This window comes from Cyprinus carpio, chromosome A5, assembly GCF_018340385.1.
Source record: "Cyprinus carpio isolate SPL01 chromosome A5, ASM1834038v1, whole genome shotgun sequence".
NCBI classification, from domain to species: Eukaryota; Metazoa; Chordata; class Actinopteri; order Cypriniformes; family Cyprinidae; genus Cyprinus; species Cyprinus carpio.
In genome coordinates this window covers 31,373,552-31,388,297 of record NC_056576.1, presented here as the reverse complement: position 1 = coordinate 31,388,297, position 14,746 = coordinate 31,373,552, and the positions used below count along the sequence as shown (strand labels likewise).

The following is a 14,746-nucleotide window of genomic DNA, read 5'->3' as shown; positions in this document are numbered from 1 at the left end:
AAAATTGGATTCCATCTCTATTTCTCTCGCTTTGGTTCTTAAAACATGTACTCAGCTCGTTTGTTGCCAGACATTCCACTCTCACTTGCTCTTTTTCCTTGGTTACATTTATTTTTATTTGCATTCTTCACTCTCTTTACCTCTGACCATACACGCACTCGCTTCTTATAAAATGTGGAAGGATGTATTTTGGATTTTGGTTTGGAGTAAAGTAGTGTTTCATTATAGTTATTATAATGATATTAGTAGGTCTGGGACAGCTTTAAGACTCTGTGTCTCCTTCTCATTCTGTCTTTGGGTCTCTCAGTTTTAGTTTAATTTATTTTGGTGGCATTATAGAGCATTTACATTCATATCGCCAAAGATTTTGCAGCTTGCTTTGGCAGCAAACATTTAGCTGCATGCATACAAGACTTTATTTTATTTTATTTTATTTTATTTTATTATTTTTTTTATTATGTTTCATTTTATTTTGTTTTGTTTTATTTTGTTTTATTTTATTTTATTTATTTTTTTATTTTATTTTATTTTATTTTATTTATTTTTTTTATTATGTTTCATTTTGTTTTATTTTATTTTATTTTATTTTATTTTATTTTATTTTATTTTATTTTATTTTATTTTATTTTATTTTGTTTTATTTTGTTTTCTTTTATTTTGCAAATGCTTTTATCGAAAGGGAATGAGAAATACAAAGCAATTCATCTTTATCATTTTATTTAGTCTTATTATATTTTAAAAACAAACACAAGGGGAAAAAATTACAAGAAAGAGAATGTATTATTATTTATTATGAGGAATACAAAGTAATTAATCTTTAAGCGGTTCATTTTCATTTTATTTTATCTTATTTTAAAAATTAAGGCAAAGAAAAAGTAACAAGGATAAGAAAAATAATGTTAATAATTTGTAATTATTATGAGTAATACAAGAAAGTAATTCATTTATTTCATTTTATTTTATTTTATTTTAGAAATAAAGGCTAGGAAAAAGTAAAAAGGAAGAGGAAAAAAATATGTTATTAATTTGTGATTAGTAATTAGTGATTTATTTATTTAGAAATAAAGGCAATGAAAAGAAAGTAACAAGGTCTAGATACTGATAATATAAGTAATAGTGGCAGCATACAATGGAATAAAATATAAACCAGATACAAATAAATAAATATTTGACATTAATAAAGTTTAATAAATACAATTATTTTGTTATTGTTATTATAATTTTATTCTCTTAAACAAGGAAGTGATTGGTTTCTCTCTCACAGTGATCTCAGACAGACCTCCACCGATCGTCCGGCAGGGTCCCACCAACCAGACCGTGGCTGTGGACGGGACGGTGGTCCTGGGATGCCAAGCCACCGGCACGCCGACTCCCACCATCCTGTGGAGGAAAGACGGTGTCCTGGTGTCCACCCACGACTCTCGCCTCAAACAGCTGGACACAGGAGCCCTGCAGATCCGTTACGCAAAGGTATGGTGGCTCTGAGGGCTCAGAACCACATCAAAGCCTGACATATTTATCATGCAGATAAATGTACAGTAACAGGGGACGTGACTCCGGTTCATGGGAACCTTTTCCTTTCATGGATTTATAACTTTGTAACTGCTCTCTGACCCTCATGATGCATTAAAAACGCTCACGTATGGAGGTATGAGCATGTGATCGTTTGCTGCACCAAACCAACTTGTTTTTCTTAGTAACAGATTTGTATGGAATTTTCCATTCCAAACACACCGCACAGAACAACTATTTACAGGGAATCTTGAGCAGTTTTGTGCTGCGCCGCTTGTCTCAGACTCAGCACCTCGCTTTCATTTTTATTAATATTTTATTCATGGAGGTTTCTGAATGCGGCAGGGTGGTTTATTGGATGCGGTTAGCTGCTGTTTCTTTGGCAGATCGTTTTTTTGAGGTGTTAGCTGTTTTATTCCTGGATATCTGAGGCAGCACTGCAGGATTCACTGACAGATTTAGCTCCCTTTATATAAAAAAATATTTTTATACGTTTGGGTAACATTTCAACAGATTTACCACATACTAGTTGTTTGCAAGGGCATAAATTCCCACAAAATGATTACCATGATAAAAATGTGACTTTTTATTAACATTTTTGTTGATTATTTTATTTTATTAACCTTGTTAGCTTCATTAAAGTTCATTAATGAGACTCTGTAAAGAAAATGATTTTCATTTATTATTTTAATTGTAATTTAATTTTATTTAAAACATCATTAAAAAATACAAATAAATGTAATTTAAAGGGATTTTTTCCCTATTGCCAAATATTTTGTTTTTCTTTAAGCATAAAACTGACTCATTTTGTCAGATTTCTGTGAAAATGAGACTTAATATCTCATTAATATTTCATATCATATCTCATCTGGCAGTTTGCTTCTTAAGTGAATTGATGTTTTGATCTTTCTTTCTTTCTTTCTTTCTTTCTTTCTTTCTTTCTTTCTTTCTTTCTTTCTTTCTTTTTTAAAATTAATCTTTCCTTTTATTTCCAGGTTTTAACTAGATTTTGAATCCCATATTTACAGTGTGGTAAAAATCCTTTGTAAATTAATGAAAAATACAGGTCTAAAATATTAATGCAATAAAGTTATACTGGGAAAATATTATTATTAATATGATTATTATTATAGAAACATAATTTAAAGGGGGAATTTTTATTTATTTATTTTTTTTTTACTTTTTTATTCAACCGATTTTGCCAGATTTCTTTAAAAACAAGTATTAATATCTCATTAATATTTCATACAATATCATATTTCATCTGGAAATTAAACTGACTAGTCTTAGGGATGTTTAGATGTTTTCCCTGGGAAAACTAGACAATAATACTAATTTTATAGTCATTTATTTTTTTTAAATAATACAATTATATATATATATATAAAAAAAGAAATATTTAAAAACAATTAATTTCACTCATTTCCAGGTTTAAACTAAATTTTGAGTCCTGTATTTTCAGTGTGGTCTCATTCTTTTGGGCCTCACTGTAAATTAATATAGATCTGAAGTATTGTTGCAGTATAGCTATACTGATATTTGATCATACAGTACATCCTTAATTAATCATTTAAATTTGCTAATGATTGCAAAGCATGCATAATATAATGTGCTTGCATGCACCTTTGAAGGTTTGTGCTTTTGTACGTGTGTGAGTGAACACAGACATACGTGTGTGTAGTACACCATCAGACAGTCTTTCCTTTCATCCCTCACTAGAGCACAAACCTCATCATCTCACACACAGACGGCCAGTGTTCAGAGAGCCGTCACTCAGCCTGCAGGTCTTAATGTGTGAAACACACACTCCTGCTGTCACCCCCCATCAGCTGCGAGGGGGAGGGGAGCGTTTCCTGTCCGCGCCCACACACACACACACACACACACATGAGCGCCCAGGTTCCCCCTGCACAGTGTCAAAGGTCCCCACAGTGTGGGCTGTCAGAATATGACTTTAATTAACATAGATATCTCACTTGATGACGTCTCGCTTCTTTTAAAGAATAGAGGAGAGATAAAGCGAAATGAGGAGATGCGATCTGTTGTGCTTCGGGCGGTCCGCAGTAATGAACATGTCTTTAAGCAAACACACACACACCAGTAGCTCCAGATAGACTCCAAATTGACTGACTGTCTTTTTTTCCCCTTAAGACTACAACACTACATCTTAGAAACGCTATAATTGTCACTCTGTGCTAAGAAAGCGCTGTCTAGGAACACAAACGTAAATGTTCTTTATGTTTATTATTCTTTTTTCTGTCTCTTCTGTCTCTTACCAAGTTATTTATTCATTCATTCATTTAAATAATCATTCTAAAATTCCTAAAAGTCCTAAAATTCACTTCAGGTTTGGGAAAACTATTATTAATATCTTATTTTAGATTTATTTTATATATTTTTATATTTTATCTGTCTTTTTTCTCTCTCTTTCTCTCAACAATTAATTAATTATTTCATTCATTCATTCATTCATTCATTCATTCATTTTTCTCATATTTTTATGTTAAGCCATCCAAGTAACTTTTTTAAAAATATATATATATTATTTTATTTATTCATTAATTATTATTATTATTATTTGTTTGCAAATGTTGGTGGTGCAAAAATTCCACATGCCACCTTTACATATTATATTTGCATACATCTGATTATCATCTAAAAAAAGCAGATTTTCATATATTCTAAATAGTAAAGATTGCAAAAATATCTGCTCAACAATTTTAACAATAGTATTACATACGAGCAGACAAAAAATGCATCTTCAGTATGAAAGCAATACTCTGAAGAGACATCTTGACAATGTACACAGTGTATTCTGGTGTGAAATTACACTATAGTGTCAACCTAGGAGTTATTTTGGAGCTGAATGTAGAAAAAGTAATTATTAATGTGTATGTATTTGTATATGTATATGTATATGTATATGTACAGTATATGTACAGTATATGTATATGTATATGTATGTATTTGCATTAATAGAGGGATTTTTTCCTCATTTCAGCTGGGAGACACTGGCATGTACACCTGCACCGCGTCCACCCCCAGCGGAGAGGCGTCCTGGAAAGCTTACCTGGAGGTGCAAGGTACGACAGAGAGACAGAAAACAAAATAACAGACAATAGAGAGAGAGGCGTTGAGAAACGGACGACAGGAAATTAAGTTTAAAATTGAGCTTGAAATGAAACCTTCATCTGGCATTAATTGTTTTTTATTGTTTCTTGATGCAAATTTGAGCCACTGCACTGCAAAAAAAATATTTTGTTTCTCAGTATTTTTGTCATGTTTTCCAATATAAATAACTGAACGTCCTTAAAGCAAAATGCATATATATTAACAGGGTGAGAAAAATAAATATAATTCAAATGGACAAATAAGTTTATTTACGCTATTGGCAAAAAAAAAAAAATGTCTTTCTATGTTTAGAATAAAACTTGCAGAATTGTATGATTTTTCCAAAAAAATACTTAATACCTCTTTAATATTTCATATAATGTCTTATATTGCATATGGTCCTTTGCTTCTCAAGTAAATTTACCTTGTTTTAAGGATCTTTAGATATTTATTTCATTTTTCAGTTATTTAGACTGGCAAACTAGACAAAAATTATTATTTTTTCTTTGGTTTTTGGATGTAATGTTCTGTGTGTTTATGGTTTCAGAGTTTGGTGCTCCGGTTCAGCCGGGCCGACCCACAGATCCCAACCTCATCCCCAGCGCCCCCTTCAAACCAGAGGTCACGGATGTCAGCCGCACCTCTGTGTCTCTGTCCTGGAAGCCCAACCTGAACGCTGGAGCCACGCCCACCTCCTACGTCATAGAAGCCTTCAGGTGACATCATCAGTTTTGAGCATACTTCTCTATCATTGGTCGGTTTGGTTGGAGTGCGTTTTACAAACGTTTGTAAATAGTGTTCACAAGCTAATGGGGGTTCTGTAAATAACCAGTCCATTTACTGCGGCGTGTCATAAATAATCATACCCATGTCCGTGCTTTCCTGAAAGCCCCGAGTTTGGCGGTAACCTCATTGTTTGGGATAATGTTTGTAGCTATAAAGTTTGGGCCGCAGGGTAACTGAAGTTTGATTTGTGTGGTGTGGACGGCAGCCATGCGGCGGGCAGCAGCTGGCAGACGCTTGCGGATCACGTGAAGACGGAGAGCTTCGTCCTAAAGGGTCTGAAGCCCAGCGCCATCTACCTGTTCCTGGTGAGAGCGGCTAATGCGTACGGCCTGAGTGACCCGAGCCCCATCAGCGACGCTGTCAAAACACAAGGTCAGTTTACCTTTTGACCTTGAATATTTAGTTTTAAATATTGCACCCGTGAGAATTATGAAATGTATCACTCTTTTGTGTATTATTCTGGGGTAGTTGGTATTCATATATGCTTGTGCTCCTTATTTTCTGTGTGGTTTGTGTTTATGTGAGTAGACGTCCCACCAACCAATCAGGGAGTGGACCACGGGCAGATCCAGAGGGAGCTGGGAGATGTTGTCATTCACCTCCACAATCCCACAATTCTCTCTTCATCATCTGTCAGAGTACAGTGGACTGTGAGTGCAGCCACATCTTCTTTTAAAGGGACAGTCCACTCAAAAATGAACCTTCTGTTTAAAGTTTAGTCACAACTTGGCATGTTATTCAAATGATCTCCCTGGAAAAATGCAGTTTTAATCAGTGCTTTATCTTGTTTTTCAGTGAAATACTGTATCTAAAGATCCTTAAAGTAAGATATACTTTATTGAAAATCACAATTTTGTACGCTAATTATTTATTTAAAGAGAATATTTATTCAGTTAAGTAAATAACTCAATGGCAAATTGCTCTTTATAGTGTTTTAAGCATAAATTTAACTTCTTTTCCGTTTTATGTGGCACTGAACAAATGCATTTAGTGTTAATTAAACAGTTTGTTCTAAACATCTGAAGTCGAGGTTAATTCTGTTCAGATTTTCACCCCACATACATAAATTTTCCCAGCATGTTACTTTTTAACATTTTAGGTCGTTTGCACTTTATTCCTATTTAATCAGAAACAGCTGAAACGACATCTGCTTTTATTGGGGCGGATCAAGAATTGATTACAATCTTTACAAGCGTGTATAGTTCTCTTCCCTCCACGGCTATAAGGACTGTTGCCAGTGCTGAACGCCTCCAATATGAAAATCAGTTCAGCTCAAATCTGAATCTTCAATGTTGAGTTTGCATATTAAACCTAGGATAAGTATGTCAATGCACAAAGCCACAAAACGAGGTTTCCTTCCAAAATCTTAGAAATATTGCAATAAAAATAAAATATTTAAGTAAAAACATTAATGCCTGGGATTATAGTTATACGTTTTGTTAGTAATTGTAATAGTTACAGTACATTATAATATTTAACTATGTTAGTATGAAAGATGTCTAATAATGAAGCATAGTTTGGCTAACTAGTAACAAATGTCGTAAAACTCGTCTTTAAATGCTTCCTGGTCCTGGATAATGCCAATGGTAACCATTAGCAGGCGTTTAAAACATCTAAGTGTTTTTGTCCTTCAGTTTTGCCTGGTTCTTCTTCTAGGTCGAGCAGCAGTCTCAGTACATTCAGGGCTATAAGGTGATGTACCGGCCGTCCCCAGAGGGCACTCAGCAGCGGGTGGAATGGGCCATGTTTGAGGTTCGAACCCTGGGGGAGAATAGCGCAGTCATCACCCAGCTCAAGAAGGGCGTGACCTATGAGTTCAAAGTCCGACCTTTCTTCAACGAGTTCCAAGGCACTGACAGCGACATCAAAGTGGGCAAGACCCTGGAGGAAGGTGAGGAGAGCTTTCAGCCATCTGACTGTGTGCTTTAAAGCTTAATGTCCCACGATTCCTTTCTCATTCACTTCACAGAAGTCACAATACAAAGTGATATGAAGTGAACAGTTGATGCCTTGCATGTCTGAATATTTAGGTTTCAGACATGGTGTTGCGGAATGTGTAAAAGAATAAACACAGTCCCGGATAAGCGGTGGAAAATGTATGGTTGGATTGATAAAATAAAAATAATTATATTGAATGTAAAAAATGTTATCGAAATAAATCATGTTTAATTAATGTCAAAATATAAAGTATTGTTAAAATATAAATTTTATTGTTAAATTATAAGTTTAAATTCACAGCCCTGGCATCATTTGAATTTCTGGATTTGGTTCGATCAAGGGTTTCCGACAAGGTTTCAGTCAGATTTTTCATGCTTAATTTTGCAATTTTAGGTTCACATATGGTTAAAATATAAAATAATAAAATAATATAAAAAATTATATTATAAGTACTTTTTTACGTTTGTTTTGGATAAGGTTTTAGTAAGTTTTTTTCATGTGTTTTTCAATGTAAATTTTATTTCAGGTTTACATACTGTATGGTTTGGTTTTGTGAAATATAAATTATAATAAAATACTTTTTACATTGCATACATTTACATACATTGCATAAATTGAATATCAATTTTTCTAAATATTTTTGCATTCACATTCCTGGGCGAAATCAATCAGTTGTTGCGCCTGGGTGTACCCTCTTAGACAGGAAATAGAAAAACACTGACTTTAGTTTTGGGTTTGGCTTGATCACATTTACAGGCTACATTCAAGCTTTCTGCATGCCCGTGCAGACCTCTAGAGTAAGAAAGGCTTTCCCCTGCATTCAGTACTTCTCATTTATGTTAACGTGTGGTCTGCGGCCCACGAGAGAGGGAGGGCAAAGAGGGCGTTTAAAATGCTTCACGAAAGCCAAACTGCCAACAAGAAGCCAAAAACTGAAAGCTCAAACAACTGCTGTGCTAATTGTTCTGAGGGTGTGGCGTCTGTGGCTCTGGTGAACGCCAGCCATTTGGTTTGCTCCAAATTTGCCTGTGTGTGTGTGTGTGTGTGGCTGCTTTTTTATGCAGTTGAAATGCAAAACGTCAGAGACGGCAAACACAAAGCAAATGTTTCACTTCAGGGCTTTGTGTTAACATTCATTTATGTATTAAGTGGATAATAGTTATGTGAAGTGAAGTACAGTGACAACATTCTGTTCACCCTGAGCTCAAGCATTCGTTCTGCTGGCGTTTGGCACTGGGACGGCCCAGTCATGTTACTTGACAGTCACCTCTCATTATTTAAGTGCACTAATACCGCTGGGTGTGTACTATTAAAATGAGTGCTTACATGTGTTTCAGAGAACACACACATATATAGCCCATATGCATGTGTGCATAATGTTTATATATGCACACATGCACGTATGATATTTAATTAAGGTGGTAGGAAGGCATATATGCACATGCAAAACACACGTGTATATTGTAAGCTACGTGTAACATCCCGCTCGTGTCTCTTATCGCAGCACCCAGCGCCGCTCCCAGGGGGGTCACTGTAACAGGAAGCGGAGACAACGGCACAGCTATTCTGGTATCCTGGCAACCGCCCCCAGAGGAGGAGCAGAACGGTGTGGTGCAGGAGTATAAGGTACGAACCTGAGGAAACAGACAATGAGAGAGAGAGAGAGACAAAGGGAGTATGAAAAAACAACAACAGAATGAAGGATGGTAGTAGGAGGAGGAAACAGGTGGAAGAGGAAATTATATTTACTGGCTTACACTCCATTCATTTTATGATGTGCTGCTGAATGAATGGTGAGAGTGTAGTGGATAAAAGGTTGATTTTCATTGGGGGGAATTTAGATGTTGTGACATGCTGCCACCTAGTGGTTCTCCTGGAGCATTACCACAACTTCTGCCAGATAGGTGTGTGTGTCTGTGTGTAAATGATTAAATATTATTATATAAATTTTTATATAATTAATAAATTACAAATTATTTGTTAAGGAGATTTTTGTTGATAAGTTGATTTTGGTTAAGAAGAGTGCAGATACATTACTTTATGAACATGCAATTTTTAATTTTTTTTTTAGATAGTTTAGTTTGAGAATTATAAATTATTTTTTTAGATGCTTTGTGTCTTTTAGTGTCTGCTTTTTGTATTTGTAGTCATACGCAATCGTGCATACTAGCGAATATAACTGCGGAAACAATTTCCTAGCTCTCTTCCATTCTTTCTCTTAATTTATGTTCTTTCTGGGTGTCTTCATGTGCTTTTCATGTCCAAACAAGATAACAGAGCCTATCTCATCCGATATTCCTCTCAGGTGCTGAAGTTTTAATGGCTTTGCGGTGTTTCAGTATTTAGTTCTTTGGCCGCGGCTGACTGGAAGAGGTGCGGTTTGAGTCGTTCAGTCCCAGTTAATTTTCCAGGTAAATGTTTTCAGGCAGTTGAAGGAAGGTAGTGATTAATTTCATGCTTGTTAAATTGGGCGGAGGAGGATTTTTCGCTAATCACTTTTCTTGTACACTTATTTTTTTCTGCTCCATTGTGCCTCAGGAGAACTTCAGAACATCCTCACTCGTTACCTTGCTTTCTCTCTTTCGACCCATAATCCACTTCTTTTTTTTTTCTCCGAAGCCTTCAGGGATGTCTAAATCTGGTTAGCGTTTCCGACAAAGGTGACATCAGCATAGAGAAACATTTAAAAAGCATTTTTTTCTGTGCATCATTGTGTAGATCAGTGTGTTATTTTCATGCAAATGCGTCAGACCCACGGTTGCCAGGTTTTCACAAGAAAACTCACCCAATCACTTCTCAAGACTAGCCCAATCGTGTTTCGAGGGGGTCCCCAGTTAAAAATCGCGTTCGGAGTACATGTTTTTTGTCGGGTTTCCCCTGCTAAAATTCACATTCCATGGGATAAATATGATGTTATTGGAGTCGCTTCAACCCGCGGACATGAAAATCAACTCCGCGGCAACAGTGTTAAAGTAGCCCAATTCGACTTGGCAACACCGGTCAGAACGGAGACACAAGCTCATGTAAAGTTTTGCACTTTGCTGCATTCCAAAGAACTCTGACCTGCGAATTTGAAGCACGTGAAACCATGTAACTAACCGCAGATTGATACATCACAATATGACCTTGTCATAACTGAATTAAAATAATATGCATTTAAAACTGCAGCGATGCAGGAAAGTGGAGTAGATTGGAAGTTTTTACATTTTAGAAGTATTATTATTTATGTGTTGAATTTACACATTTCACCTCAGTGAATGGGCCCCTGTCGGGCCTGTGATTGTGTGATAGGGTGGCTGATGCGAGCTCTGGTCACACACAGACGCTCATTTGGTCGGCACGGCTGGCTGAGCTTCCCCAGAGGAGGAAACAGACCTGGGTTCAGTGTGCACAATGAAAACAAAGAAAACTGCATTTTCATGTCAGGGAAATTTAGACATTTGACTTGAAGACGGAATGAGGGAATGTCAGTTCCACAGATTGTAGGTGGTGGATCTTGTTTGCATGACACCTGTCAACTTCAGCACTACATGAGGGCCTGTGAACTGATGCAGGGGGGCTGACGACGGTAACATTTAAATAGATTTACTTTCCAGCTTTGAGGAAACTGTATTTTAAGGGCAGTCGTGGATTATTTTCAGACGATAAATATTTGTATGTAACATTGATAAAGTTAGCGAAACAATTCATGTCTATTTCTGCAAACACAAAAGTTTGGACACACTTTACTGCTTTTCATGATCTTATAAAAATATTTTGATTAAAAACATGTTTAAAAATATATTTAAACATGTATTATTAAGGTCATGTGAAGCATACAGTAATTTCAGTCAAGTGAGTCCAAACCTGTGTAAAAACATATTATGCATCACATGATCAATACTAATATTATTTTCTTTATAAAAACTTTTTTTTTTTTCTTAAAGATAGACGCTACATAATGTCTATGCTTTTAAAATGAGCAAAATAGTAATCATAAAGCAGGCGTGGCCAAACTTTTAGATCATGTTAGTGTCACTTAAAAAGATTCACTCTTTCAGAACAGACTTGTTATTCAACGTAAATTTTCTAAAAAAGTGCTAACTGCCATCATATTTTCTTTACTTTCCCCCTTCAGATCTGGTGTCTTGGTAATGAAAGCCGATACCACATTAACCGCACCGTGGATGGATCCACACACTCGGTTCTGATTCCCGGCCTTCTCGCGGGGGTCACGTACAGGGTGGAGGTGGCAGCCAGCACAGGGGCCGGTCCCGGGGTGAAGAGCGAGGCTACGTCCTTCCAGCTGGGTGAGTCGGACCGAGATGTTATTCTGGTTAACCGAGATGCTCGACTCTGCAGGACAACTGTTATTCAGCACTAGCAGCTAAAGAAGAGCTCAGTATGAATGGTTGATTCTCCTGATAACAGGTTACAGAAACACAACAAACACTCTGATAGCAGCTACCGACCCGTTTTAACACCCCACTGTGTTATTATGACTGGAAAGGTTCGTGATAATGGCCATAATTTAAGGCCTTCTCTTTATAAAACATACTGATTATGCTTGTTTATGGCACAGTTGTAACTTGCCTTGTGGTTAGCCATCAAAAAGTATGTAATTTAGAAAAACAGCCGTATCAGAGTCCTCATTCTCATCTGAGAATAAATGTGACGTCAAGTAAAGTGCAGTTTACTTTAATGCCGCAAAAGCCTTTAAATGCTTTAAGTTTATTTCTCCATTAACTTGCCAGCTTTAACTTGTTCAGCCTTGAGAAATAGGTGGCAGCGGTTAAACTGCACTGAATGGAAGTGATTGTGACACAGCCTGGTGTTGTGCCAGTGGATACAGGTGAACAATAGCCAGCCGGTTATGCAAATCTGTTTTTAATAAGATGCCAATCACAGTGCTGTCAGAGACTAGTTTATAGTCCGTCATTTGACAGAAAGAGATTAAATGTGACTCTGGAGCACAAAACCAGTCTTAAGTCGCTGGGGTGTATTTGTAGCAACAGCCAAAAATACATCGTATGGGTCAAAATTATAGATTTTTCTTTTATGCCAAAAATCATTAAGATATTAAGTAAAGATCATGTTCCATGAAGATATTTTTATACATTTCATACTGTAAATATATTAAAACTTAATTTTTGATTTGTAATATGCATTGTTAAGAACTATATTTGGACAATTTTACGATTTTCTCGATATAAAATTTTTTTTGGAAACCCTCAAATTTTCAAATAGTTGCATCTCGGCCAAATATTGTCCTATCCTAACAAACATCAATGGAAAGCTTATTTATTTAGCTTTCAGATGATGTATAAATCTCAATTTCAAAAAAATGACCCTTATGACTGGTTTTGTGGTCCAGGGTCACAAATGGAATTTTGAAACCCTATATATATATATATATATATATATATATATATATATATATATACACACACACACACACACACACACACAGTATATATATTTATAGACTTGATTTAAAGACAATAAAACCGACCCCAACTTCCCCAGTAGCTTCATATTGCATTCTGGGTAATACCAGTACTTGTTCCCCACTGAAACATGTTTGTTAGCACCGGTTTGAACTGTAACCTCACATACAGATCCACAGCGGAGAGCTGCAGATTTTCAGGCTCCTGCATTGTAGATCAGTGTGGGATGAATACACTCCGCTCCTCTTGAATGCAGTGACTGATCTGCTTCCTTTCACTGCCACTAAGTCCCCTGCTGAGTGTGCTTCTGTGGTCTTCCACCGCCGCCGGAAGCAGAGGACGCAGGTCTCAAAAGCATTTGTCACACCGTGGGCTTTCTCGCATCTCCGCATCCTACGCACCTGTCCTGGCCTGGCCTCTCAGAGGAGTCTCAGTCACAAACAAACAACAAACAAAACCTCTGAGACAGGAAGTACAGAGGACAGAGTCACAAAGACAGAGCAGGGAATACAGCGCGGTGCTCAGGTTTTGGGAGAACCTGTTTGCCCCCAGCTGGAAAAGAAAACAAAAACTGAACAGCGTCAAAAAGATGAAAGTGACGCCCACATGAAACACACAGAGGAAGGAGAAAAGATGAAAAAAAAAGCGAGTCAACAGAATGAGATTTCTTCTGGGTCGACAGCACTAGTTTCTCTTTAATGTAAAAATAAGAGAGGGCAACCGAGAGTGAGAGCACAGAAGGGAAGATGCTTTGTTGGTTGCAGTTCTTTCAGATAACGTCTTGTCATTTATAATTCATCTTTTACATAATATATAAATCACTGAACTCACTTTTCACTGTCTATTCCAATTCTTACTCCACTTCAAATTCAGTATTTAACAAAATTCACATTTAAGCATTTACCATTTTATTTTACATAGATTTTTTTTTTATAATATCAAGTGTTATTATTATTATTAACAAATAAATATTTTACAAATTTAAAGGAATATTTTGGGTTAAAAAATGCAAAAAAAAAAAAAAATTGGCTTTTGATATAATGTTTATATATTGATTTTATTTATACATTTATTCATTATATATCTTTTTTATTTATTAAATACAATTATCTTTTAATTGTCTATTATATTAATTGGTTTTAATATTGTATTGTCAATGCATTTTTTTTTTCAAACTGGATTATGTACAAATAATTTCTTCTGAAATTGACAGCTTGCCACAGGTGTATTTCAAGTCAAATATTTCTCTAATTATTGCGTCAGTGACATGGTTTATATTAAATATTTGATGAACTTCTCAATCTGTATCTCTTTTTCTCATCATCTGTATCTCAGACTCGTCGGGCCGTGTTCTTCCGCCGCCCCCGGACGATGACGATACGTTTTCCCAGCAGATCTCAGACGTGGTGCGTCAGCCGGCCTTCATCGCGGGCATCGGCGCGGCCTGCTGGATCATCCTCATGGTCTTCAGCATCTGGCTGTACCGCCACCGCAAGAAGAGGAACGGCCTCAGCAGCAGCTACGTCGGCATCCGCAAAGGTCAGTCCAGCCCGTTTAAACTTGAATTTTCTTTTAGCACTGGTGCTATACTACTGATTTTACAGTGTATTCATATATAATGATTTAAAAACACATCAAATATAAAAGCATCAGTAGGAGGTTAGTCACACCAACCTAATAATTATGAATCCCTGAGCTTTCATTAAGGAGGCGTGGCCTGTGTCTCATCTAAAACCAAAAAATTCCAACTGATCTTTTAATATTGAGTTTGTGTGTTAGTCAGAGGCGGATGTTTAATCGTTTCATTATCAGCTATCCTTTCTTTCGCTGGTAGTGTCTCTGGTGTAGTGTTTGGCCTGGAGCTGTGCAGCTGCTTGGGTTTTGCTTTGTAATCTCAGGTTTAATCCCAAACATCAGGCTCTTTTATTAAAGCTTGTATGAGAATACTTTAGGTTTTGTGTGACTTGCTCCCA

At 36.2% G+C, this 14,746-nt stretch overlaps 1 protein-coding gene across 6 annotated transcripts in view; it reads left to right on the top strand.

Moving 5' to 3' along the window:
* Positions 1-14,746, top strand: part of LOC109085858 (roundabout homolog 1-like) — a 141,546-nt gene that overhangs the window by 107,501 nt on the left and 19,299 nt on the right. For all 6 annotated transcript variants that reach the window (XM_042756890.1, XM_042756889.1, XM_042756888.1 and 3 more), the window contains 9 exons: positions 1,265-1,470; positions 4,514-4,595; positions 5,171-5,339; positions 5,615-5,781; positions 5,938-6,059; positions 7,066-7,300; positions 8,852-8,973; positions 11,465-11,636; positions 14,109-14,312. In XM_042756890.1, the coding sequence (XP_042612824.1) occupies positions 1,265-1,470; positions 4,514-4,595; positions 5,171-5,339; positions 5,615-5,781; positions 5,938-6,059; positions 7,066-7,300; positions 8,852-8,973; positions 11,465-11,636; positions 14,109-14,312 (1,479 nt within the window). The remainder of the gene's footprint in view (positions 1-1,264; positions 1,471-4,513; positions 4,596-5,170; positions 5,340-5,614; positions 5,782-5,937; positions 6,060-7,065; positions 7,301-8,851; positions 8,974-11,464; positions 11,637-14,108; positions 14,313-14,746) is intronic.